The sequence below is a fragment of the Pelobates fuscus genome, chromosome 11 (genome assembly GCF_036172605.1).
Source record: "Pelobates fuscus isolate aPelFus1 chromosome 11, aPelFus1.pri, whole genome shotgun sequence".
NCBI classification, from domain to species: Eukaryota; Metazoa; Chordata; class Amphibia; order Anura; family Pelobatidae; genus Pelobates; species Pelobates fuscus.
The window spans coordinates 142,719,945-142,745,613 of record NC_086327.1 but is presented as its reverse complement, the minus strand read 5'-3'; the positions used below and the strand labels follow the sequence as shown (position 1 = coordinate 142,745,613).

The 25,669-nt window shown below is 41.1% G+C and overlaps 1 protein-coding gene across 3 annotated transcripts in view; it reads left to right on the top strand.

The window, feature by feature from the left end:
• Positions 1–18,648, top strand: part of UBE4B (ubiquitination factor E4B) — an 86,862-nt gene extending 68,214 nt beyond the window's left edge. For all 3 annotated transcript variants that reach the window (XM_063436610.1, XM_063436609.1, XM_063436608.1), the window contains 13 exons: positions 610–808; positions 1,392–1,530; positions 1,645–1,744; positions 2,790–2,917; positions 3,389–3,487; positions 3,878–4,113; positions 4,944–5,070; positions 5,854–5,998; positions 13,005–13,139; positions 13,234–13,425; positions 13,865–14,039; positions 15,873–16,019; positions 18,273–18,648. In XM_063436610.1, the coding sequence (XP_063292680.1) occupies positions 610–808; positions 1,392–1,530; positions 1,645–1,744; positions 2,790–2,917; positions 3,389–3,487; positions 3,878–4,113; positions 4,944–5,070; positions 5,854–5,998; positions 13,005–13,139; positions 13,234–13,425; positions 13,865–14,039; positions 15,873–16,019; positions 18,273–18,334 (1,884 nt within the window). In that variant the 3' untranslated portion in view covers positions 18,335–18,648. The remainder of the gene's footprint in view (positions 1–609; positions 809–1,391; positions 1,531–1,644; positions 1,745–2,789; positions 2,918–3,388; positions 3,488–3,877; positions 4,114–4,943; positions 5,071–5,853; positions 5,999–13,004; positions 13,140–13,233; positions 13,426–13,864; positions 14,040–15,872; positions 16,020–18,272) is intronic.
• The last annotated feature ends 7,021 nt before the right edge of the window (positions 18,649–25,669 follow it).

Here is a 25,669-nt window from a genome sequence, read left to right as displayed (position 1 = left end):
TAAAACATTACGTGCAATTTATTTATTTTGTAAGGGAGGAGGGATCCCCTTCATCTTGGATCTAATGGTTTATCTATTGTTGGTGATCCTCTGTTAATGGGTCACTACAGGTTGAAACGGATGCTATTTTGTTTTTTTTAATCGATCGCTTTATTGATTTAATGTAGTATACATGTTAATATAAATATTAAATATAATATAAAAAAAGTGCTATTTTCCCTGGCAAATCAAGCAGATTCAGAGTGTCAGTTTATCCTGTTTTCTCTGTGCAGCACTTTGTAGCAATTCCATTCATCATTTTGGTAAATGGGATCGATTCGCAAATTGGCAGAAGCTGCACCATGGCTGCTATGAGCTTCTGAGATTTTACGTTAGAAAGGAAAAACCTTAAGAGTTGTCTCTTCTGTTAAAAGCTTTTTATTAGCCCTCTCTTGAATGTTCTCTCATTACTCTTGACCTTTGTGAAATTTCACTAGTAGACTGATAAATCCCTCTTACCTTTCCCTTTATTGAAGTATTATAAATTCCTTCATCTGGTGTGGTGGTTGTCATTAAACCAAAAAACAATGCTCCAGTTCAAGTGGTTTCCTTCTCCACCTATTATTATAGACAGATGACCGACTGGTGTCAACTGATGGATTCATGCTGAATTTCCTCTGGGTACTGCAGCAGCTCAGCACCAAGATCAAGTTAGAAACTGTGGATCCAATGTACATCTTTCACCCTAAATGCCGCATTGCTCTGCCGAATGATGAAACCCGCATCAAAGCAACAATGGAGGAAGTAACAGCTTGGATATCTGAGCGCAGTATGTACCCTGGCTCCGTTTTACTGCCTTTGATTTCGAGATGGGTGTTAATGGAGATTTAACAACTCTAGTTGTTAATTTAGTATAAATAGTGCAGAAACTGTTCAGAGTTTCAAGTTCTGCCATTTTCTGTAACTTAAACATACATAAAATAATTAATATCAAAATAAATAAAATCAGTCAGTCAGCATAACTTTAAATTGTCTTACATTTTTATTATTTTCAAAATGACCGTGTACAATCCAGGATGTGGACATGACCAGTTTATACAAAAAATATATCAAATATTTTAATGGTGGCTGAGATAATTATGGAGGGAACAAAAAAACATAACATTATGAAGTTTACACAAATTCTAAAACTTTTAAAGAAGTAAAGGCTGTTCTTTTCTGTGCTAAAGACATCCTGGTCGGTGAATAACAGTCATCTCTGTGGGACACCATTGCATATAAAACAGTGGGAGTGCTGTGGTTCATAAACCTCACCGACGGTCGGACTTTCTATATCTGCATTAACAGTGAATTGATATTAAGAAGCTTAAGATAATATGCTGTTTTTTATATTTGTTAACTCTCTTTTCTAGATCAAGATCCAATGTTGTTTTCTGAGCCCAAGTTCCCAACTGAATGCTTCTTCTTGACTCTGCATGCTCACCACCTTGCCATTCTTCCAAGCTGCCGGCGCTACATACGGCGCCTGAGAGCCATCCGTGAACTGAATAGGTGAGCGACACTGCTCCTTTTTTTCTTTGTGTTTTCCCGCTTTATAATCCTTGAATCTTGGGCAGCAGAGTCTGCGTGACTGTTACGTCTTTCTCATACCTAGTGTCTTTTCAGAACTGTGGAAGAGCTAAAGAACAACGAAACTCAGTGGAAGGATTCGCCTTTAGCAGTCAGACACAGAGAGATGTTAAAACGCTGCAAAACTCAGCTGAAGGTCTGTCTCTTTAGTATTAACCTGTTTAAAGGTATACTCCACGCACCATTAACAATTGTAGTTAGCATGTTAGAGAAGGAGAGCAGCTCCTTGTATTTCCAGTCGTTTCGGAACCAACTATAGTTTTTTTTGTTTGTTTTTTCGTCTTGGGTCTACACTATATTCTACCCTTGTCCTCTCTTCTCGTTGCATATCGACCTGTAGTTGAGGATTTTTACAAGGCACTGCTCCCCTTCTCTTGCATACTAACTACTTACAACCGGAAGGGAAAGACTCTGGTTTGTTGTTTGAGCTGCCTACATTATCACACAAGCACTAGAAACCTGCTAGACCTAGTTACCATTAACAATTATGCTGCGTGCATAGCTTTTGGGGCAAGAAGCTCCCCTGTCCTTTTCTCACTTCATACTGATACTTAAAGGGACACTGTAGGCACCCAGACCACTTCAGCTCATTGAAATGGCCTGGGTGCAAACTCCCATCACCCTTAACCTTTTTTTTATAAACTGCAATAATGACCTGCTAGGGTTAACTCCTCCTCTAGTGGCTGTCTACTAGAGGGACTTCCGGGTTTATAGACGACTTTGGGGGGAGGCGGAGATGAGCCAGTGCCGAGTGAAATTGGCGCTGGGCCCAGGTTAGTGACAGAAGGAGTTATTAACCATGGGGAGGGGGGGGGGCGACTTGACAGAGGGGGAAGCGACAGTGCCAAGAAAACAAGTTTGTTTTCCTGGCACTATAGTTTCCCGTTAAGACTGCAAGAATTTGACAAATATCAGTGACCTAGATGGGAGCTATGTTTTACCCTGACTGACTGGGGCACAAGCTTTGTGTGAGAGTTTACAGTAGATGCATTTGTAGAAACGAGTAGCTTCATTCATTTTAATAATTTTTGTGTTTTGTTTTCCATAGTGCATTGATATTCCCTTTAATTGGTATTGGGTATTGACATTGGTTGAAGGAGATTTTATTGAATCATGGATCTTCATTTTGTATAGTTCATCCTTGGAATCATTCTTAATGTGTATTTACTTCTCATTTCCAGAAATTGGTCCGCTGCAAGGCCTGTGCTGATGCTGGTTTGTTGGATGAAAATTTCCTTAGAAGATGTCTCAATTTTTATGGCATGGTGATCCAACTAATTCTGCGTGTAATGGCCCCTTCTTTTCCCAAGTGAGACCTTCTTCATTTTCTGAAAATGTTTTTCTGTGATAATTTGGAATGTTTGAAATAGTTTACCTGTGTTTAAAGCTAGAGTGACATAGTGCCTGCCTTTGTTCACATAATAGCCAAGTGCAAAATGTTGGTGCTGGTTCTATTGGTAAATTATGGGAGGTATGTTTTGTCCCACTAAACCGTGCTTTTTGGCGTTAAATGTGACCTGGTCTATGCAGCATTCTATGGACTTGGTTAGTGCTGACATTGGAAGCAACTTTTATTCCATAGAAGGTGATGATGGAGGACTGTAAAGCAGCACTTTTATCCCAATAACACCATAGGCATCAAATGGAAAGAAGTGTTTTTTGTTTTGTTATTTTTTAGGCTGTTAATTAAACCTTATAGGATTATGTTCATGTATATATTTTATAAAGTTACAATGATTGACTGATTGCCTACTCATTTATTTTTTCTTTCTCCTATTAGCATTACACTGCCTTTAAACCCGGACGTTCCCAAGATGTTTGCGGTACTTCCAGAGTTTTATGTAGAAGATGTAGCTGAATTTTTGTTTTTTATTGTGCAGTAAGTATTTGGGATTCTCTAAAGTTTATCTAGGTCTAGTATGTGGTAGGACCTCCCTTTTTTTTTGTCCTGAACAGGAAAGGACTTAGTCTTCGTCAGGGATGTCTGTCCAAGCTTACGTATATGGTTTGTTTTGTTTCTGCCACACATCTGCACTTCAAACATTCAATTCCATATCCTCTCAAAGTTACTAGTTTCCATTTTGAATAGGGGCGCAAAAGTAATTTTGTAATAAATCTGGACATAATATGCAATCCATATTGAGGGTTTTTTGTTTGCACTCCATTGAAGATGCACAGATGTGTACTGATAATAGTGTGTACGTATAGTTATTTTGTGTATTTGTGTCCCTAGTTACCCTTTAGTGACGTGTGTCTGTTTTCATCCTAGATACGCTCCTCAGGTTCTGTTTGAGCCCTGTACACAAGATGTTGCAACATTCTTGGTGGTAATGCTGTGCAACCAGAACTATGTCCGCAATCCTTACCTTGTGGCTAAACTGGTTGAAGTTATGTTTGTAACCAACCCTACCATCCAACATCGAACGCAGAAGTTCTTTGAAATGATCGAAGGGCATCCTTTGTCTACCAAGCTACTTGTGCCCTCTCTAATGAAGTTCTACACTGGTACGTAAGCTTAGGCGGTAGTTGGTACATTTTATTAACAGTGATGACAATGTCTTATAATATTGCATTAAAGCGGCTCAGATATGTATGCTTTGTGAAATATTCATGTTTGTATAAGAATTTCCCTAAATCCAAGGATACCATAAAACAAAGTAGAAACTAATTTGTCTTATGGGGAAGCATCAGGTGGAGCTCCATTGTCCCCTTTTCTCCAATACCAGCAGCTGTGGTATCTTGCTTGTCACGAAATGTAATCTATAGCGTCTCCCATGGTCTTGTAGAATTGTCAGTGTAGACCTCTGTGTTGTACTCTCACAGCTCCTGGCTCACAAGGCAACAGAAAAAGCTGAAGAAGGTCTGCAGGAAGTAGATGGGGCAGCTTCAGACATGTAAACTCACTTTTCATGGCACCTCATGGCCACCGGGCTGGAACTGGGGTTGTCACCTTTGGGGCTCTTTGCAAAATCTGCAAATCTGCTATAAAGTGTCTCTGTTGCCCCTCCAAAAAGAACAAGTACAGCTGGAGGGGGGGCTTTGGACGCTCTCGCCAGCAGCTTTAAGCCCGTTAGATATTGAAAGCAGTATTTTAGGCAGCACGTTCATTATGAGCTTGTGTTGGCCCCTAGTGCTAACAAGCCGCCTACTACAGAGAGTTTTCATTCCATGGGTCAACTGGTTTTGTTTGCTTGAAACTCCTGGTCGCTTAGCTAAAGCGTTAGAGAAGATCTTCATATTCAATAGGCTGCCATTTTTAAGGATTGTGTGTTTTCATTACTGTGTTTTTCAGCTAGTGCTTTTCATAGTAAAGGAAAAACTTTCTATTTTGGCAGATGTTGAACACACCGGCGCCACCAGTGAATTCTATGATAAGTTCACAATTCGTTACCACATTAGCACAATATTTAAAAGCCTCTGGCAGAACCCGGCACATCACGGCACATTTATGGAAGAGTTTAAGTAAGTGTTTGGATTAGTTCACTTCTTCCCATAATCCTTCCTTCCTGTTCCTCAAAATATTATCTTAAAGAGAGAGGTTATATTGACTTCTGTTGCGACTCCTCTTATCTGGTGATGTCATAGGCATGATGGGGATTTGTAGGTTAATATTTGTGTCCCTAGTTACCCTTAAATGCAGCATCTCTTTTTAGAGGGAAGTTCTTATGTTAGAACACCAAATACATTAAATCTTTAATTATCTTGTAGCAACTGTGATTTACATTGCACAACAAAAAGCGCTCTGTGTTTGAGGAATGCACAGAGTATGGGACTCTGGGGTCAGAGTTAAGGAATGGGCTAAAGATTCAGGAGGAGAGGAAGAAAAAAAAAAACTAGCTGCAAAAGACAGTTGCTCAGTGCTTGCCACAAGAATTATGGGGGATTGTACAGCAGCTGGATAGCTACAATTATTTTGCACATATTATGCAGTGTGGTGCTTGGCGTGCAGGTGCTCTTTAACCGACACGTTTAGTTTTTTTAGATGTTTTGCTATAATTATGCATTCATAAACTGCTCATATCTTGCACAGCTCTGCAAATGTGACACACCAGTATGAAAGTAACAGAACAGCCTAAAAATCCTTACAGAACAGCCTTAACCATCTCTCTTACATATGTCTTTTTGTGCATGGATCAGATATATCCTTCCTTTCACCAGTAAGCTGTGTCACAACTTGTTGAATCTAGATTATTTTCTCTTATATAGGTTGGCTTATTGGTTGAGTTTTTTTTTGTTTTTTTTTAGCTCTGGAAAGCAGTTTGTCCGATACATTAATATGCTGATAAATGACACCACTTTCCTGCTGGACGAAAGTTTGGAGTCCCTGAAACGTATCCATGAGATGCAGGAGGAGATGAGAAACAAAGAACACTGGGATGCACTGCCTCGAGTAAGATACCGAGCGATGCAATGTGGATATTGGCCATTTTAATGTGTAGTGTGCACTGGGTATAAATATATATGTATTGTCTGGTTAGAGCAATGGTAACATTAGCCTTAGAACCGAATCCTCGCCAGACCATCTCGCCAGTAAATGTCCTTGGGCAAGACCCATAACTATTTATATCCACCTACCTCAAATCTTCATAGATTTAAGCTCACCTGAGCAGAAGAGAATATGTTGATGCTCCTTAAATACTACTAATTATAAATGTCATCTATTTATTTATTTATTTCCAAATTTATTTTTATTGCAAAGTTTTTGTTTACAGAATACAAAAAAAACATAAAATAGACATTTTTGCATACATATGTTTGACATGGTGCAAAACTGCATAAATCAAATCTTTTCTACTGGTTTATCTCGTCAAATATTATTATTATTATTATTATTATTATTATTGCCATTTATATAGCGCCAACAGATTCCGTAGCGCTTTACAATATTTTGAGAGGGGGGATGTAACAATAAATAAGACAATTACAAGAAAACTTACAGGAATAATAGGTTGAAGAGGACCCTGCTCAAATGCGCTTACAGTCTATAGGAGGTGGGGTATTAGAAACATTAGGATAGGAAATATCAGGTAGGAGTGAAGCAGAGCTGGAGGAGAGAGCAAAGCACTATCCCATAGGAGAGCAAGAGACAGGTATGTAAGGGAGAGATTACTCTGGGAGGCCATACGCTTTCCTGAAGAGATGGGTTTTAAGGCCCTTCTTAAATGATTGAAGACTAGGGGAGAGTCTGATGGCAGTAGGCAAGTTATTCCATAGGAGAGGAGCCGCCCGTGAGAGGTCCTGCAAGCGTGAGTTGGCCGTACGGGTGCGAGCAGCAGTCAGGAGGTGGTCGCGGGCAGAGCGGAGGGTACGAGGAGGGGCATACCTCTGGATCAGTGAAGAGATATAAGAGGGGCTGGAATTGTTTAGTGCTTTATATGTATGGGTTAGCACTTTGAATTGACTCCTATAGGATACAGGGAGCCAATGTAAGGACTGGCAGAGGGGCGAGGTGTGAGAGGACCGACTGGATAGGAAAATCAGTCTAGCTGCAGCATTCATTACAGACTGTAGCGCGGCAGTACGGCTTTTGGGGAGACCAATCAGGAGAGGGTTACAGTAATCCATGCGGGAAATTACTAGAGCATGGACAAGCTCCTTGGTAGCATCTTGCGTAAGAAAGGGGCGGATACGGGCTATGTTTTTGAGTTGGAACCTACAGGACTTGGCAACAAACTGGATGTGAGACTCAAAGGTGAGACCAGAGTCAAGTATGACGCCAAGACAGCGCGCTTGTAGGGATGGACTTATGTGGATATCACTGACTTGAAGGGAGAGTGAGAGAGGAGGATCAGTATTAGGAGGAGGAAAGACAAGGAGTTCAGTTTTAGAGAGGTTAAGTTTGAGAAAGCGTGACGACATCCAATCAGAGATGGAAGAGAGGCAAGCAGTGACACGTTGCAGGACGGCCGGGGAGAGGTCCGGTGAGGAGAGGTATATCTGAGTGTCATCAGCGTACAGGTGGTAGTTGAATCCAAAAGAGGCAATAAGTTTTCCAAGAGAGGCAGTATAAAGAGAAAATAGAAGGGGACCAAGGACAGAGCCTTGGGGAACTCCAACCGAGACAGGGCGAGGGGAGGAGGTATCCTTGGAAAAGGAGACACTAAATGAGCGTTGGGAGAGATAGGAGGAAAACCAAGAGAGGACAGAGTCACAGAGACCGAGTGATTGAAGAGTTTGAAGGAGGAGAGCATGATCAACTGTGTCAAAGGCAGCAGAGAGGTCAAGGAGAATTAATATGGAGTAGTGACCTTTGGATTTAGCGGAGATTAGGTCATTAGTCACTTTGATAAGAGCGGTCTCAGTAGAGTGGAGAGGGCGGAAGCCAGACTGAAGAGGGTCAAGGAGAGAGTTGGAATTAAGGAAGTCAGACACACGGGTAAAGACAAGTCTTTCCAAAAGCTTTGATGAGTAAGGGAGCAGGGATATGGGACGATAGTTCGAGGGGGAGGACGGGTCAAGAGATGTTTTTTTAAGGATAGGTATTACAGTGGCATGTTTAAGGTCAGCAGGAACAGTGCCAGAAGAGAGAGAGCAGTTAAAGATGTGTGTTAGGATAGGCACAAGACAAGGGGAGAGAGATCTGATGAGGTGAGATGGGACAGGATCGAGTGGGCAAGTGGTGGGGCGAGAGGAATGGAGAAGTGCAGCCACCTCTTGTTCAGTAGCTGGGGAGAAAGTCTGAAGGGTAGGGAAAGCATGATTTATGTGTGGTTGAGAAAGAGAACGGCAAGGAGGGGAGAATTGTTTCCTTAGCTGTTCAATCTTGTCAGTAAAGTAATGTGCAAAGCTATCAGCTGTAAGGTTAGTTTGGGGGGTGGCCACAGCAGGGCGGAGAAGGGAATTAAAAGTGTCAAAGAGACGTCTGGGATTGCGGGAGCATGAACTAATGAGAGAGGAAAAGTAGGACTGTTTGGCGAGGGCAAGGGCTGCGCTGTACGAAAGCAACTTGAATCTATAATGAAGATAGTCTGCCTGGGTGCGGGACTTCCTCCAGGAGCGTTCAGCACAGCGGGAGCAACTCTGCAGATAGCGTGTTGATTTATTATGCCAAGGTTGGGGTCGTGTTCTCCTCGTGGTGCATGTTTGGAGTGGGGCTGCAGTGTTCAAGGCAGATGTGAGGGTAGTGTTATATGTGGAGATGGCCAGTGAGGGACAGGAGAGGGAAGGGATGGATAGCAGTTGTGAATCAATGTCAGCTGACAGCTGCTGGAGGTCAATAGAGTTAAGGTTCCTCCTGAGCTGAGGGGGGTTAGGCTGAGGTTGTTGGGTGAGGGGGTAATTGAGAGCAAACGATAAGAGGTGGTGATCAGAGAGAGGAAATGGAGTATTGCAGATATTAGATAATGTACATGAATAGGAGAAAATAAGGTCGAGGGTATTGCCAGCTACATGAGTGGGAGAATTAGCCCACTGCAATAGTCCAAGGGAGGAAGTAATTGAAAGTAGTTTAGAGGCTGCTGGGGTTAAAGGTGGGTTAATGGGAATATTGAAGTCTCCAAGAATTAGGGATGGAATGTTGGAAGAGAGGAAGTAGGGTAGCCAGGCAGCAAAGTGGTCAAGGAAGAGGAGAGGGGAACCAGGGGGACGATAGATGACAGCAATGTTAGCAGAGAAGGGTTTGAAAAGGCGAATTGAATGAATTTTGAATGATGGGAAAGAGAGGGAAGGGGGGGTAGGCAGGGTTTTAAAGGAGCAGTGGGGTGAGAGAAGAAAACCTACACCGCCACCTTTAATCTCCGCTTGTCTTGGATTGTGGGTAAAGTGAAGACCACCAAAGGACAGTGAGGCAGGGGTAGCAGTATCCGAGGGAGAGAGCCATGTTTCTGTTGGTGCAAGTAGGTTTAGGGAGTGTGAGATAAATAGGTCATGGATGGAAATAGATTTAAAGGTGCTGCACACAGAGCGTGCATTCCAGAGGGCAGCTTTAAAAGAGGAATTATAGTGAGAATTACATGGAATGGGTATTAGGTTGTTGTGGTTTCTGGTGTTTGAACCAGGTGGCTGAGTAGTGGAGGGACCAGGGTTTGGAGAGACATCACCTGCTGCTAGGAGTAGTAGGATGGAAAGGAAGAGAAGGTGCGAGTAAGATTTAAATGTTGGGGATGAGAGCTTGTGTCTAAGGTATTTAGGAGGGGTGTGTGGAGAAAGGCTGGATAAATATGAGTAAAGTGCATGTGATGAATACAGAGATGAGGGGAGCAGGGAGGGAGCAATGAAGATGGTGTTAGCAGGAACAGGTAAGTGAAATGATAGAGAGATTTTAATGATGAGGGAAGTGAGAGAGAGTGAAAAATAGAAGTGAGAACATTAGGAGAGTAGGTGCTGTGTTTTTAAGAGCTGTGGTTAGGAGGGTTAAGGGTTAAAGAGGTATTGTGTGAGTATAGCTTTTTTGGGTGTGGAGGGCTTGGTGGACATAATTGGTTTAACAGGAAAGCTAGGTAATATGTAATCAAATCTTGGATGGATTAGATCAGAGTTCAAATCTCTGCAGCTGGCTGCTATTTCACAATGCTCAGTAACGTAGCAGAAACTTAGAGCTCTGTGATGCTGTGTTCCACTTACTGCAGCTACCATACTGGAAACGTATTCTTTATGTTAACAACATAACAGTAAGTTGGTTAAAATTCCACAATACATTTACTTTGAGAATCAATTGGCAAATACATTGAGGGTTATTTACTAAAACAACTTTTTTATCTACAACTATTTAAAGGTAATTTGTAGGGGGTCTGAGCTTAACATCCAAGCGGAGTAGACGTGCCAAGTCCAAGGTCTTGACCGCAATCGTGTATTTGAGGGGGGTGGGGGACCCCAACAATTTAATACCCGACTTAAGCAGATCGCCATCCAGGAACCCGCCACAAACTACTAAGGCCTACCGAGGCTCTGGTCGAGGGGAGGCGGTAGCTCTCCCGACTCGGTAACTCACTCACGGACCCCACTGCTCTCCTGCTCCCCCCCCTTCCCGGACCGTCGGTGGATATCCCGGTCCGCACTTGGCATCTGGAGCAACCTGCCTAGTCCCAGCCCTAATCCGCCGGCAATATCCCGGAGACACAATTCAGCCTTGTGGCACTCACAAGATGGCGGCTGACTACCCACCTGAAATACCGAGCCTGATATAGACTTTAAGGCCCCCCTACAAGGTTTCCGATTCCCTGCAATGCCTCGGACAAATCTTCCTGCGTTTTTGGGAGAGACTGCGGGAGCGAATTCAGGCGGACCAGAAAGAGCACCAAGACTTTCCAGCCAGCAGGTGAGCAAGGCTGCAAACTGCGGGGAGCGAGAAGGCCACCCTCTGGCACAACTCCAGTACACACACACACACCGGCAACCTCCCGGACTGAGGGCCACAAGGGCTAGAACCCAGAGGCATCACCCACACAAGCGGAGGCGCACGCACTGCTAGCAGCAGCAGAACACTCGGCACTCGCACACGTGGAGGCGACTCACTCTGGTAGACACCGGGTCAGTGGCAAAAAGATGCAGGCCTACACACCAGCCTGGAGGGACACCATCATTCGCACCGGTGCAACTGTGGCCCTCAGACGCCCGCCAACGGGCTCCAGCGTTCACCCAACAGAGGGAATCGGTTGACAGAGACAGTCACATGCATGCAGCCCCATGTCTATAGGTCTCTCCACATAGTGCCCATAAGCATCTAATATAAACACGCGGACTCAACCAACCATGATTGCCACAAGTAGGGCTTTAAATGTCCTTGTATTAATACTCCGGACTACAGTGCAACACAATTTTCAACATAGCCTATTTTGCATCTATCCAACCATAACTGTCATAGAACATGTCTTAGATCAGTATTAAGCACCTTGTCCTAGCTCAATCGCATACCTACAAGCTTAAAATGTTTTGGCCTGTCACACAGTCTGGTCTAATATGCCGTATTAACTTGAAAGTTTAACATGTAACCATTTATATGTCTAGATACTGCTGCAATTATAAGCTATGTCTGAAACCGCACACTCATCATGTACGTTTTAAGAGTTAATTCATTTATCTCTACATACGTTCTCCTAAAAGTTCAGCATGTTTTTCTTTACACATGTTTAACATAATATAGAATTGTACACGTTCACTCGACTACCCCAATTGTAAAGCATGATATCGTTTCCATTTTATTATGCTTAGCCTGCCTTCTAGCTCCATTACTCACCTTTATCTCACAGGTCTAGTTGGCCTGTAGAGTACTTTGTAAGCCACAAGAAACCTTCAATTAACCTGTAAACGTTAATTTTGTTTGTGCACTCTCTCTCTCTGTTCTTGGCATCTCACTATCATCTGGTCTTATAACTCTCATGCTCTAGGACATATTTACCTTGTTTATTAAAGGGACACTATAGTCACCAGAACAACTACAGCTTATTGAATCTGGTGAGTAGAATCATTACCTTCAGGCTTTTTGCTGTAAACACTGTCTTTTCAGAGAAAATGCAGTGTTTACATTACAGCCTAGTGATAACTTCACTGGCCACTCAGATGGCTGTTAGAGATCCTTCCTGGGTCAGGCTGCCTAAAATGCATCCAAATATTCAGTGTCTCCTCCCTCTGCATGCAGACACTGAACTTTCCTCATAGAGATTCATTGATTCAATTCAAGGAGATGCTGATTGGCCAGGGCTGTGTTTGAATCATGCTGGCTCTGCCCCTGATCTGCCTCTTTGTCAGTCTCAGCCAATCCTATGGGGAAGCACTGTGATTGGATCAGGCTACCACATGTCAGCAGTCTGGTTGTTTTTCTGAGTCTAACAGCATGCAGAGTTACAGCTTCAGGCTTGAATACAGTAAGATTTTACTATGTTTATGGAGGCATGAGGGGGGCCAGGGGGGCTAGATGGTGGTGTTAACACTATAGGGTCAGGATTACAGGTTTGTGTTCCTGACCCTATAGTGATCCTTTAAGCATGATTTAAAAATTAAATTTAAAAAATAGTGCAACAATCTTATTACTAGTATTATTCAGCAAACTATATTGTCGTATTTTGTTTACTTTGTCTTTCTAAGCCTGTGAAGTTATATTTGCACAAAAAAAAATTATGCAGTGCATTATACTAGCAACCAGGAGACGACCAGACCGAGCCCCCTCACCCTTCAATTTCGGCTTATATTGACAACTGTTCTGTATCTTAGAATGTCACAGTCTGTTTGGAGCCATTAGTACCAACCTTCCCCTTTAGAGTGTCTTTTCCCTCCCATTCCATACCGTCTGTTGGACTCCAACAAAGGTGATTTTTTTGTTGTTGTTGTTAAAATGTATTCTTTATTTTAAGACTACGCATTCAAAAGTTTTCTAACCTAATTCACTGATGTTGGTTGGTTAAAGTTGGGACTTGGCTCTGGTCATTCTAATCCACCCTGAACACTTTTTGCTCTTGTAGGATCAACAACAAGCAAAACAGTCCCAACTGGCACAGGACGAACGTGTTTCCAGGTCATACCTTGCTTTAGCTACCGAGACCGTAGAAATGTTCCATATTCTTACGAAGCAAGTACAGAAGCCATTCCTGCGACCTGTAAGTACAGGATTACTCTGTGCTTCTGCTCAGGCTTCTTTGTCTCTGCCATTCCTCTGACTAGGATTGTTGTTGTACTACCTTGCTTGTGCAGGAGTTGGGCCCTCGGCTTGCAGCCATGCTAAACTTCAACTTACAGCAGCTTTGTGGACCGAAGTGCCGAGACCTGAAGGTAGAGAACCCAGAAAAATATGGATTTGAACCAAAGAAGCTTTTGGACCAGCTTACGGATATTTACCTCCATTTAGACTGTGCCCGGTTTGCGAAAGCCATTGCTGATGATCAGGTTTGGTTCTGTTTGCCTGAATCTTTTTACTTCTTTTGTTTTATCATAAACTTTACCTTGTCTATCCTTTTGTCTTGAATTGTGCAAATCAAATGTACTCTAGGTGTAAGATGCATCATGATGAGCATCAATCATTGAGATTTATTTTATTTGCTTTTGCATGATGCAAACTTGTACCCTGTCTCTCTTGGTCACAAGTGATTAGACAAAGTAAAGTTTCCCATATGTCTCTGGTGTGTATATTTTCAGCTGTCTCTGAAATCTTTATAGGCTATTTCTTTAAAAACAAATATGAAGGTGCTTGCTAAAGCTTATAGAATCCAGCTACTTCTTGTTAATTGCGCAGATGTGCTAGGTTCCTTCCAGACAGACATGCCAACCACTACATCTTTCAAGAGAAGCCATTAAACATGCTCCAAATGGTCTAATTGTGTTGCAGAGGTCCTACAGTAAAGAACTTTTTGAAGAAGTCATTTCCAAAATGAAGAAAGCTGGAATCAAGTCAACTATTGCTGTGGAGAAGTTCAAGCTTTTGTCCGAAAAAGTGGAAGAGATAGTGGCCCGAAATGTACGGGCCGAGATAGATTACAGCGACGCCCCGGATGAATTTAGAGGTATTTTTTTAAAATCTATGTAGAGTACGTTGTACAGGCTATTAAAGTGCTGTATGATTCCGCAGAGACCTTTTCACATGACATTACCATCAACTTTTCTGCTATACGAAATGCATTCAGACCTATATTGAACTCGAACGTATCACTGCATCTGCTCATTTTGCTGGAAGTCTCCAAGCACCATAACCACTGTAGAAGGTTTTAGTGGTTATTATGTCAGGAGTGCCCTGGTGCCTTCGCAGTGTAAGTAGCCAAACTTCTAAAGAACGATTTGATAACGAATTTACTCTTTTTATACTTTATGCACAAATGAAATATTTCACAGAACTCTGTACCAAGAGCCCTTCTGCTTAGCCACACCCCATCGTTCCAGAAATATTCTTATTGGTGTATGAACATACCTCAGCCCCTTTTACAGCCTTGCGTTTGCTACTTAAAATGTACAACCTGGCTGCAGATAGGTAGCGATATCTTTGCTCTATTTCTCCTTGTAATGTAGGTTTCATTCAACGTGCTGTCAGCAACTGAGCTGTGTATACACATTTTATAAGGAAGTATTTTTCTGGCGTGAGAGGTTGTGGCTATGTAGCGAATTTATGAAAATTTGTTATATTTGTGCAGAAACCTTAAAGATTTGAGAAAGCAAAAAATACAGCATATCAATTAGACCAAAACCTGTTAAATACGTAGATGCCTGAAGTATCCCTTTAACCGTTTGACATCTTACACTAGGAGGTAATTAGGGCAATCCTAGCACCAGATCCACTACAATAGCATTTAATGGTTATGGTGCTTGAAGTGTTCCTTTAGGATTAATCTATTTGTAGAATTAGGCACGTCATGGGAGGTGGCGCACAAAACATCTGGAATGCCGAAGGTTGCCCATGCCTGAATTAGGGCATAGAAGAATACTATTTTAATAGCGGATAGTGTGGAAAGGATAGTATGAAGGGGGATGATATTGTTAGCATATGGTAACACACTGTTTATATTGAAAACCTTTTTTTGGTTTGGTTAAAGTTACACTTGCCTTTTGAGGTCTTGATAGATTTTAGAAGACAAACTACAAATCCTGGATCCTTCGTTATTTGTGGGATATTTTGATAAATTAATTAAAAAGTGTTCTTGATTCCTGAATTGGAAATGCAATAAGAACCTTAGAGGGACACTCGTTGAATTAGTTATGGTGCCTGGTGTCCCATGGTACTGTCCCACCAATCAGTGTTAAAACATTTTAGATGATCCCTGGACACTCACGACTTGTCTCCTTCTGGAGGTGTGGATAGACATATATTACACACTCACTAGCCATACGAATTCATAACAGCCATGGTGCTGTGATAGTCTGAAATGGGTCAGCTGATACTCTAGCCAATCACAGCTTCCCATTGATGCTCAGGCTAATAATTCCTCATTAGCCAAAGCAGCATAGCAAAGATTGTTTCAGATAAATACATTACAGACTGTTCAATGCTGAATGAAATGATGGCTTCTGCGGACTCCAGATACTATAACCAACTTAATGAGTGTCCCATTAATGAGTAATTACCTATTTCATGCATTGCCTGTGTTTGTGGGCTCGCTGTGAAAGAGCAGAGAAGCCATGAATCCTTTTAACATTTCTCTATCCTTCTCCGCTTGCTGGGCCTTTTGGGCAAATGGCAGGAATATTTGCTTCATTAGACAACTTTACCTCTATTTTGTTATATTATATATATATATCAAAATCCTGTATAATTTTTTATTATATACATTTATCTAAACAAGTTTAAATACGTTCCTGAAGAAGTTTCACTTTTTATGTTCATTAATCTTGGGTTTTTCCTCTGTCAGACCCCCTTATGGACACACTTATGTCTGAACCAGTGAGACTTCCATCTGGAACCATCATGGATCGATCCATCATTCTGAGACACCTTCTAAATTCTTCCACTGACCCCTTCAACCGTCAGACGCTGACGGAGAGCATGCTTGAACCAGGTAAGCGATCTGCCGAAAAGCTGCACTTTCAGAGAATCTTGTTGGTGAACTGAGTTTAAAGAAATTCAGACATTTGTTTTAAGAATGGAATTCTGAGTGTGATGTAAGAAAAGTAAAATAATTGATTAGTAGAGCCTCTTAACTCTTTCATTACCAAGATATGGACACTACTAGTACTAAGTACTACTAGAATCAGGAGTGTGATGTTTTTTTGTTTTAATTTATTAAATGATTGGGGTATGGCTGTGTACATCTGATGCTCAAATGTACAGATTATTGGTAAGGAATAATCCGATATTTGCTTGCTTTTGCTTTCTGTTCCATTGGTTTCCATGTATTTTCCATGGGCAGAGTTTTCACAAACTCGATGAGCTACCACAAACTCTATAATATACTGACCAACCCAAAAAGTGTGCAGCAAATACCACCTCAGTGTGTCAAACATCGTCCCAGCACTACATATATAGATATATATTACAACTATACCAAAAAACAAAACATATATATATATAGATGTAAAAAACAGATGCATTCGTATATTGTAATACCAGAATTTTTTAATGACAAGCTTTCGGGAGAACCTCCCTTTCTCGAGTTTGAAGCATTTATGAGCAAGACGACACATAGAATTCAAAGTTGAGTTGTGTCGTCTTGCTCAGAAATGCTTCAGACTTAAGAAAGGGAGGTTCTCCCGAAAGCTTGTCATTAATAAAATTCTGTTAGTCCAATAAACAAAAGGTATTAGAAGATACGAATTTTCTGTTTTTTTACATCTACATCACTGGACTAATACGGCTACAAATCTCTACTTGAACAAAATAAATATATATATATTTGCCTTGTAAGCTATGTTTTAATTTTAATATTTACAAAGCTTATAATTAACATATAAAGGCAATCAATACTTGGGGCATTCTGGAAAAGGCACGCTACTCAACTGATACATAGCACCATGACACCCAACCTTTAAAGGGAAACTCCAGTGCCTGGAAAACAATCCGTTTTCCTGGCACTGCAGGTCCCCTCCCATCTCCCAATCCCCGGTTGCTGAAGGGGTGAAAACCCCTTCAGTCACTTACCAGAGGAAGCGACATGTCCCACGTCGCTGCTTCTTCCTCCGCCGTCGCTCCTCCTATGCATTACGTTGGCCGGTGGGAGAGACTGATCCCGCCCACTGGCCGGGGAGACCTAATGCAATGCCGCGCACGCGCATTAGAGCACCCCATAGGAAAGCATTGAAAATTATTTTCAATGCTTTCCTATGGGGAATTGAGCAACGCTGGAGGTCCTCACGCAGCATGAGGACATCCAGCGACGCTCTAGAACAGGTTTTCTGTGCTATGAAGCAGGAAGTGCCTTCTAGTGGCTGTCTAGTAGACAGCCACTAGAGCTAGAGTTAACCCTGAAAGGTAATTATTATTTATAAAAAAAAAAAAACTGCAATAATTACACTTGCAGGGTTAAGGGTAGTGGGAGTTGGCACCCAGACCACTCCAATGGGCAGAAGTGGTCTGGGTGCCTCGAGTGTCCCTTTAATGTTTGATTGTTTTTATTGTTAAAGTAGATTTAAAGGGACACTATAGTCACCTGAACAACTTTAGCTTAATGAAGCAGTTTTGGTGTATAGAACATGCCCCTGCAGCCTCACTGCTCAATCCTCTGCCATTTAGGAGTTAAATCCCTTTGTTTATGAACCCTAGTCACACCTCCCTGCATGTGACTTGCACAGCCTTCCATAAACACTTCCTGTAAAGAGAGCCCTATTTAGGCTTTCTTTATTGCAAGTTCTGTTTAATTAAGATTTTCTTATCCCCTGCTATGTTAATAGCTTGCTAGACCCTGCAAGAGCCTTCTGTATGTGATTAAAGTTCAATTTAGAGATTGAGATACAATTATTTAAGGTAAATTACATCTGTTTGAAAGTGAAACCAGTTTTTTTTTCATGCAGGCTCTGTCAATCATAGTCAGGGGAGGTGTGGCTAGGGCTGCATAAACAGAAACAAAGTGATTTAACTCCTAAATGACAGTGAATTGAGCAGTGAAATTGCAGGGGAATGATCTATACACTAAAACTGCTTTATTTAGCTAAAGTAATTTAGGGGACTATAGTGTTCCTTTAATAGAACATTTCAGGTTAGTTTTACCATGAAGAATATTATTGCAGGGAGGTATAGGAATGTACAATAACCATTGATGTTTTTAGTTGGTACCTCTGTTTGATCTTAATAAATATCTGTCTGTGCTTATTCTCAGTGCCAGAACTCAAGGAAAGAATCCAGGCTTGGATGCAGAACAAGCATAACGCAGATCCATGAATCGTGTTCCTCCGCATCCAAGACTTCCCATGAAACATATGGAGCCTTGTACATATATTTAAATTCACACAAATTAAAACGCTCACCTGATACGTGAAGGGGGGGTGGGTATATTTTCTTAACACGGGGCCAGCGTACTGTACAGAAAACAGAGGCGCACTTTCCATTCATATGAAGCAGGTGGAACAGAAAGATTAAGTTTTGATCACGAGCCAAACCGCATTAGCACGTCATTTACCTGTTTCTTTGGGTTTTTATTTTCTTGTTGCTGCTACAAGGTTATGTTTTTTGTTTTTATTTTGTGTTATTTGGGGCGGGGGCAGGGGGGGGGGGGGGGGTTAGTGAGATATATATATATATATATATATATATATATATATATATATATATATATATATATATATATATAATATAATCTCCTTGAAGTTTCCTCACCCATTCTAAAAGTATCATCTATAAAACACAATCCGTGTCCACACATCCAGGTGACAAGCAGTGGATTCTGGGCATTCTACTAAATGTGATAAATGGAGCATAATTTTTATAGTGTAATCAATGGTATATTTAAAAAAAAAAAAAAAAAAATTCTTCATAAATTAGTATTCATTATTATTTTTACAGTTTTGTTTCTTTTTAAATGCAGAATATTTTTTGGGGTTTTTTTGTGCACCGCACTGGAGGTGGTAGTATACTGCTGAGTGTGGTTTGGAAAGTGATCAGACTTGCCAAGTTATTGTCGTTCTCTGCTACTTACACCATACCTTACTTGGACAGTCTACCCTTAACCATCCATTAATATTTCGCCTTACCAAAGCGAACCATGCCAGAGGGCTGGCATGTGCAAGATCCTATTTTCATTTTTTTTTGCTTTTTCTTGCTTTGTTTTTTTATGGAACATTTTTGTATTACTGCCCTCCATTGCATACTTGAATTCCTGTACTATCCTTGTGGAAAGGCGGGTAAAGTTTTAAAAAGAAATGTAAAAAAAAATAAAAAATGTCAAATTAAAATAGGGAAAAAAGTCTGCCCAACCACATATCACCCTTCCAATATTTTCAGTTTCCTTGGCGAATTACCCATCCCTTCTTCCCTTTCAGTTCCAAGCTCTGGAAATTGAATATATGGTGACAACATTAACATGTCTGTGCATTGCAGCATTTATTTTTGGCCTCATGTATGAGATTTCATTTAAAGGAATCTCTAGTAATGAGCCACAATTCCTGTAACCGCATTTTTTTGTTTTTTGTAAATGAAAAAAAATGAATAAAACTAAAGATTTTGATTTTCCATTATTTTCTGGGAATCCGTTTGCCTTTATTTTGAGAAATGCTACGTACACATATTATTTGCTTATTTTTTTTAACTTGGGCACAAAAGATTGTATTACAGGCAAATATGTCATCAGTCAGAATGGCGCTTCCTCACTGTTGTCCACAAAATTAATGGTCTGTATACCTTCAGGTACATTTAGGTAGATTTCATCTGTATTTAATGATCATTAAATTGCCCAACAAGTACAGGGAGTGCAGAATTATTAGGCAAATGAGTATTTTGACCACATCATCCTCTTTATGCATGTTTTCTTACTCCAAGCTGTATAGGCTCGAAAGCCTACTACCAATTAAGCATATTAGGTGATGTGCATCTCTGTAATGAGAAGGGGTGTGGTCTAATGACATCAACACCCTATATCAGGTGTGCATAATTATTAGGCAACTTCCTTTCCTTTGGCAAAATGGGTCAAAAGAAGGACTTGACAGGCTCAGAAAAGTCAAAAATAGTGAGATATCTTGCAGAGGGATGCAGCACTCTTAAAATTGCAAAGCTTCTGAAGCGTGATCATCAAACAATCAAGCGTTTCATTCAAAATAGTCAACAGGGTCGCAAGAAGCGTGTGGAGAAACCAAGGCGCAAAATAACAGCCCATGAACTGAGAAAAGTCAAGCGTGCAGCTGCCAAGATGCCACTTGCCACCAGTTTGGCCATATTTCAGAGCTGCAACATCACTGGAGTGCCCAAAAGCACAAGGTGTGCAATACTCAGAGACATGGCCAAGGTAAGAAAGGCTGAAAGACGACCACCACTGAACAAGACACACAAGCTGTAACGTCAAGACTGGGCCAAGAAATAGCTCAAGACTGATTTTTCTAAGGTTTTATGGACTGATGAAATGAGAGTGAGTCTTGATGGGCCAGATGGATGGGCCCGTGGCTGGATTGGTAAAGGGCAGAGAGCTCCAGTCCGACTCGGACGCCAGCAAGGTGGAGGTGGAGTACTGGTTTGGGCTGGTATCATCAAAGATGAGCTTGTGGGGCCTTTTCGGGTTGAGGATGGAGTCAAGCTCAACTCCCAGTTTCTGGAAGACACCTTCTTCAAGCAGTGGTACAGGAAGAAGTCTGCATCCTTCAAGAAAAACATGATTTTCATGCAGGGCAATGCTCCATCACACGCGTCCAAGTACTCCACAGCGTGGCTGGCAAGAAAGGGTATAAAAGAAGAAAATCTAATGACATGGCCTCCTTGTTCACCTGATCTGAACCCCATTGAGAACCTGTGGTCCATCATCAAATGTGAGATTTACAAGGAGGGAAAACAGTACACCTCTCTGAACAGTGTCTGGGAGGCTGTGGTTGCTTCTGCATGCAATGTTGATGGTGAACAGATCAAAACACTGACAGAATCCATGGATGGCAGGCTTTTGAGTGTCCTTGCAAAGAAAGGTGGCTATATTGGTCACTGATTTCTTTTTGAATGTCAGAAATGTATATTTGTGAATGTTGAGATGTTATATTGGTTTCACTGGTAAAAATAAATAATTGAAATGGGTATATATTTGTTTTTTGTTAAGTTGCCTAATAATTATGCACAGTAATAGTCACCTGCACACACAGATATCCCCCTAAAATAGCTAAAACTAAAAACAAACTAAAAACTACTTCCAAAAATATTCAGCTTTGATATTAACCCCTTAACGCCGTTACGGCGTTCTATGCCGTCGCGGCTTTAAAGGGCTTTAAAGCCGTTGCGGCGGCATAGAACGCCGTAACGGCTTGCAGCCCCAGGAGCAGAGGTGTACTCACCTCCGCCGCGATCCTCTTCTGGGGGGCTGTCTGAGAGCCCAGGCAGCCCCCCTCCGGCAAATGAGGCCCCCGGGGGCCATGTGATCGCTCTCAAAGAGCGATCACATGGCCCCCTATAGCTGGCTATGGATCTGCCAGCAGGGGGACTGTTTAAAATATTAGACAGTCCCCCTGCTGGTAGGTAGTGTAAAAAAAAAAATATTAAAATGTTATAAAATAAATTAAATGCCTTTTTATATATATACAATATGTATATATATTATATATATAATATATATACATATTATATATATGTAACGTCATACGTAATGTATTTTAATATTAATATTAGTATATATATTAATATTAAAATACACTTAGAATGACGTTACATATATAATATGTATATATATTATATATATAATAGATCTACATATATATATTATATATATATACGCATAATTACAATAATAAATAAATAAAATAATTAAATAAATAAATAAAATATTGAAACAAAATATAAAATAAATTATATATTCATATGTAATTTCATTCTAACTGTATTTTGTTATTAATATATATATATTGGAAACAGAATACACTTAGAATGACATTCTATATATATCTATCTATATATAAAATACAAATAACCGCAAATATATATAGAGATAAATACATATAATTACATAAAAGATTACATTAGTATACACGTAGAATTTATATACCTATAAATGCATATATATTAAAATTCTACGTGTATATTTAAGTAATTTTTTAACATAATTAGGTGATTTGATTAATAAAAATTTGATTGACATGCCTGACAACAAAGTGAGAGTGCAGAGAATTTAATTCGCATGCACTATATTAGACCCTGTAACTCTCCAAGACACCATAAAACCTGTACATAGGGGGTACTGTTTTACTCGGGAGACTTCGCTGAACTCAAATATTAGTGTTTAAAACTGGTAAATTGTATTACAACGATGATATTTTAAGTAAAAGTGACGTTTTTTGCATTTTTTACAAACAAACGGCACTTTTATGGACTATATTATTGTTGTAATATGTTTTACTGTTTTAAAACACTAATATTTGTGTTTAGTGAAGTCTCCCGAGAATAACAGTACCCCCCATGTACAGGTTTTATGGTGTTTTGGAAAGTTAGAGAGTCACATATAAGGCTTGCATTTCATTTTTTTGACATTGAAATTTGCCAGATTAGTTATGTTGCCTTTGAGACCGTATGGTAGCCCAGGAATAAGAATTACCCCCATGATGGCATACCATTTGCAAAAGTAGACAACCCAAGGTATTGCAAATGGGGTATGTCCAGTCATTTTTAGTAGCCACTTAGTCACAAACACTGGCCAAATATTAGTTTTTTGCTTTTTTCACACAAAAACAAATATGAACGCTAACTTTGGCCAGTGTTTGTGACTAAGTGGCTACTAAAAAAAACTAAACATACCCCACGTTCAATACCTTGGGTTGTCTACTTTTTCAAATGGTATGCCATTATGGGGGTAATTCTCATTCCTGGGCTACCACACCGTCTCAAAGGTAACATTACTAATCTGGCAAATTTCAATTTGAAAATGGAACGTTCTATATTTGACCCTGTAACTTTCCAGAACACCATAAAACCTGTTAATGGGGGGTACTGTTGTACTCGTGAGACATCGCTGATTACAAATATGTGCATTTTGTTGCCGTAAAACCTAACAGTATTATGACATTTACAGCTAAAATGTGAGGCGGAACTACAAATTTAAAAAAAAAAATCAAATTTCTCACAGTTTTTTTTAATTTTATTCATAATAAATTGTTTCAAATACAAATATTTTATATGAAATGAAAGCCCTGTTTCTCCTGAACAAAATGATATATAATAAGTGTGGGTGCATTTAATATGAAAGAGGGGAACTACGGGTGAACAGACATTTAGCGCAAATTCCAGTTTTTGTTTACGTTTTGTTTTGATCAGAACGTGTACTATTGACTCCGTCCTGAAGGGGTTAATGAGTTTTTGGGGTTCATTGAGAACATGGTTGTTGTTCAATAATAAAATTAATCATCAAAAATACAACTTGCCTAATAATTCTGCACTCCCTGTATATAGATTAAAAGATATACCTTCTAGGAGGTGATGTCCTTATCCTGCAATGCAACATCGAGAGAGGGAGGACTGCACAGCTGCTACTAGAAGATTATTCAGTTTGGTTGAACAACTTTTCCAAATGAAAACATTTTTGGCATGTCCAATGCTTGTCCATATGACCGTTCAGCTTGGCCAAATATCTTCTATTGAAACTTATTCGGGGAAATATTAGGTCATGACAAAAAAAGCAGAGGAAAATGACAAAATGGCTATAATATTTCTTAGCCTGATGGCTTCACAATATCAGCAGTTTTTTTATGTGCTAATTCTGAGTTGTATGTTGACATAATTATAATTTTTTTGAAAATGAAGTAAGAGAACTTAGATTTATAATTGATTTTATTAAAGACACGGAGGCTCATATTATTATTATGCATAACTCTTTCTTTATTTCCTCAGCAGCAAAGATAGAGGAATATAAATATCAAAAATGAAAGAAAAAACTGTATAGGCACAACAGGCAACCAATCACATAATAGAGGGAGTCACTATATAAGTCCTGTGTCTCCCACAATCCCCCTCTTTCTTTGCTGCTTCCTCAGACAGATAAGTGTTTGCTCTTCTCTCTATAATCCGTTTTTGGTTTGCATTTAATTGTATTGCCTTTTCCTTTATATTGCCTTGTTTGCATATTGTACTATTTGCTTTTATTTACCATTGCCGTTAGTGTTCCCTCTGGGACCCCTGGGGTGTTTTCCTATCCCGGCCGGGAGGTCTTTTTCCCAGCCCTCCTTGTGCTTCCGCACGGGGCCCGGCACTGTGTTCTCTGCCGCGGCCGCTCTCCTCCTCTGGCCGCGGCTGCGTGCGCATTTTCTCCCCGCTTGCGGGCTGGCAACGCGGGTCGGGTGAACGAGCCCCTTCCCTCGCCGGGTGCCCGATCGCGTGCGCCTTACCTCACGTGCGGCGGCCATTTTGGGCGGACCTCGATCCACTCCCTGTGCTGCCGTGCGGTCGGTCACCTCGTTTTGCCTCTCTGGGTCCCCTGGGAACACTAAACGGTCTGTTTTGTCACACAATTTTCTTCTGTGGGTTACTCAACCCTTTCTCCCTTGTGCCCCTTTTCAGTCAATTTAATTTTCACTGTACCTATTCACTGATATGCAGGATAGGGAGGATGGGCCTGCAGGTCACTCTGGGCACTTTCACTTAGATAGTGTTGAGGGTGCTATGGCCTCCAAAGAGTTTCAAACCCTGCTAGAGGCCACTATGGCTTCCTCCATACAGAAGGCTATTGCCTCAGCCATGGGAGCTGTCTCTACCTCATTTTCTCAATCCCTGCACTCTCTGGTTTTACCTGCTCTGGCTACCCCCGCCCCTCTGGGTGTGGGGTCCCCTTCTCCTGCTCAGACTGTGCTTGGAGCCCATAAGGCAAGGGCCAAGTCTAAACAGGTCGGCTCCCACTCCTCGATGCAGGTTCTGCCTGCCATGACTGACACGCTAGAGGCGGTCACAGATGGCGCGCACCCCACGTGCAAAAGAGCCCCTGGCCGGGCTAAAAAGGCTAGGTTGTGGAAACGGGCTAGAGCCCTTGATGATGGGTCGGATACCGACCAGAGTGTGGAGGACGAATCCGACATTATGGAGTATGACTCCTTTGATGTAGATGAATCTGGCGAGGATTTGCCCCTTACGGGCGTGAACCCCTCAGGGTCCTCTGCCAAGGCCCGGGGTCAAATATTAGGCCCCTTTGGGGATGACAAAGCGATCCTTGACCCACAGGGTAACCCTCTGTTTGATCCAGACGACCTACGTCACCCCCGGTCCGCTGAATGGGTCCCCCCGGATCATATTGCCCAGTATATGGCTAAGCGCATCCGCACGCCCCTTTCTAGAGAAGGCCGCAATAAACTGCGCGCCGAATGCCCACGTCCTTCCCTCCCGGGCGCTGCTTGTAAGATAAATACACCAAAAACAAATAAAAAAAAATAGGCGCTAGTAAAAAGTCTTAAAATCTAAATACAAATATCAAGAAATATATAGAAAAAGCTGCACCTTAAAAAGTGTAAAGCTCCAACTCAACACTCTTACAATACAAAACAAGTCTAAGTAAAGGTGCGCTGTGTCTTTAAGACCGAAATATCTAAAGTGCCAAATGTGCAATATGTGATAAAGTGC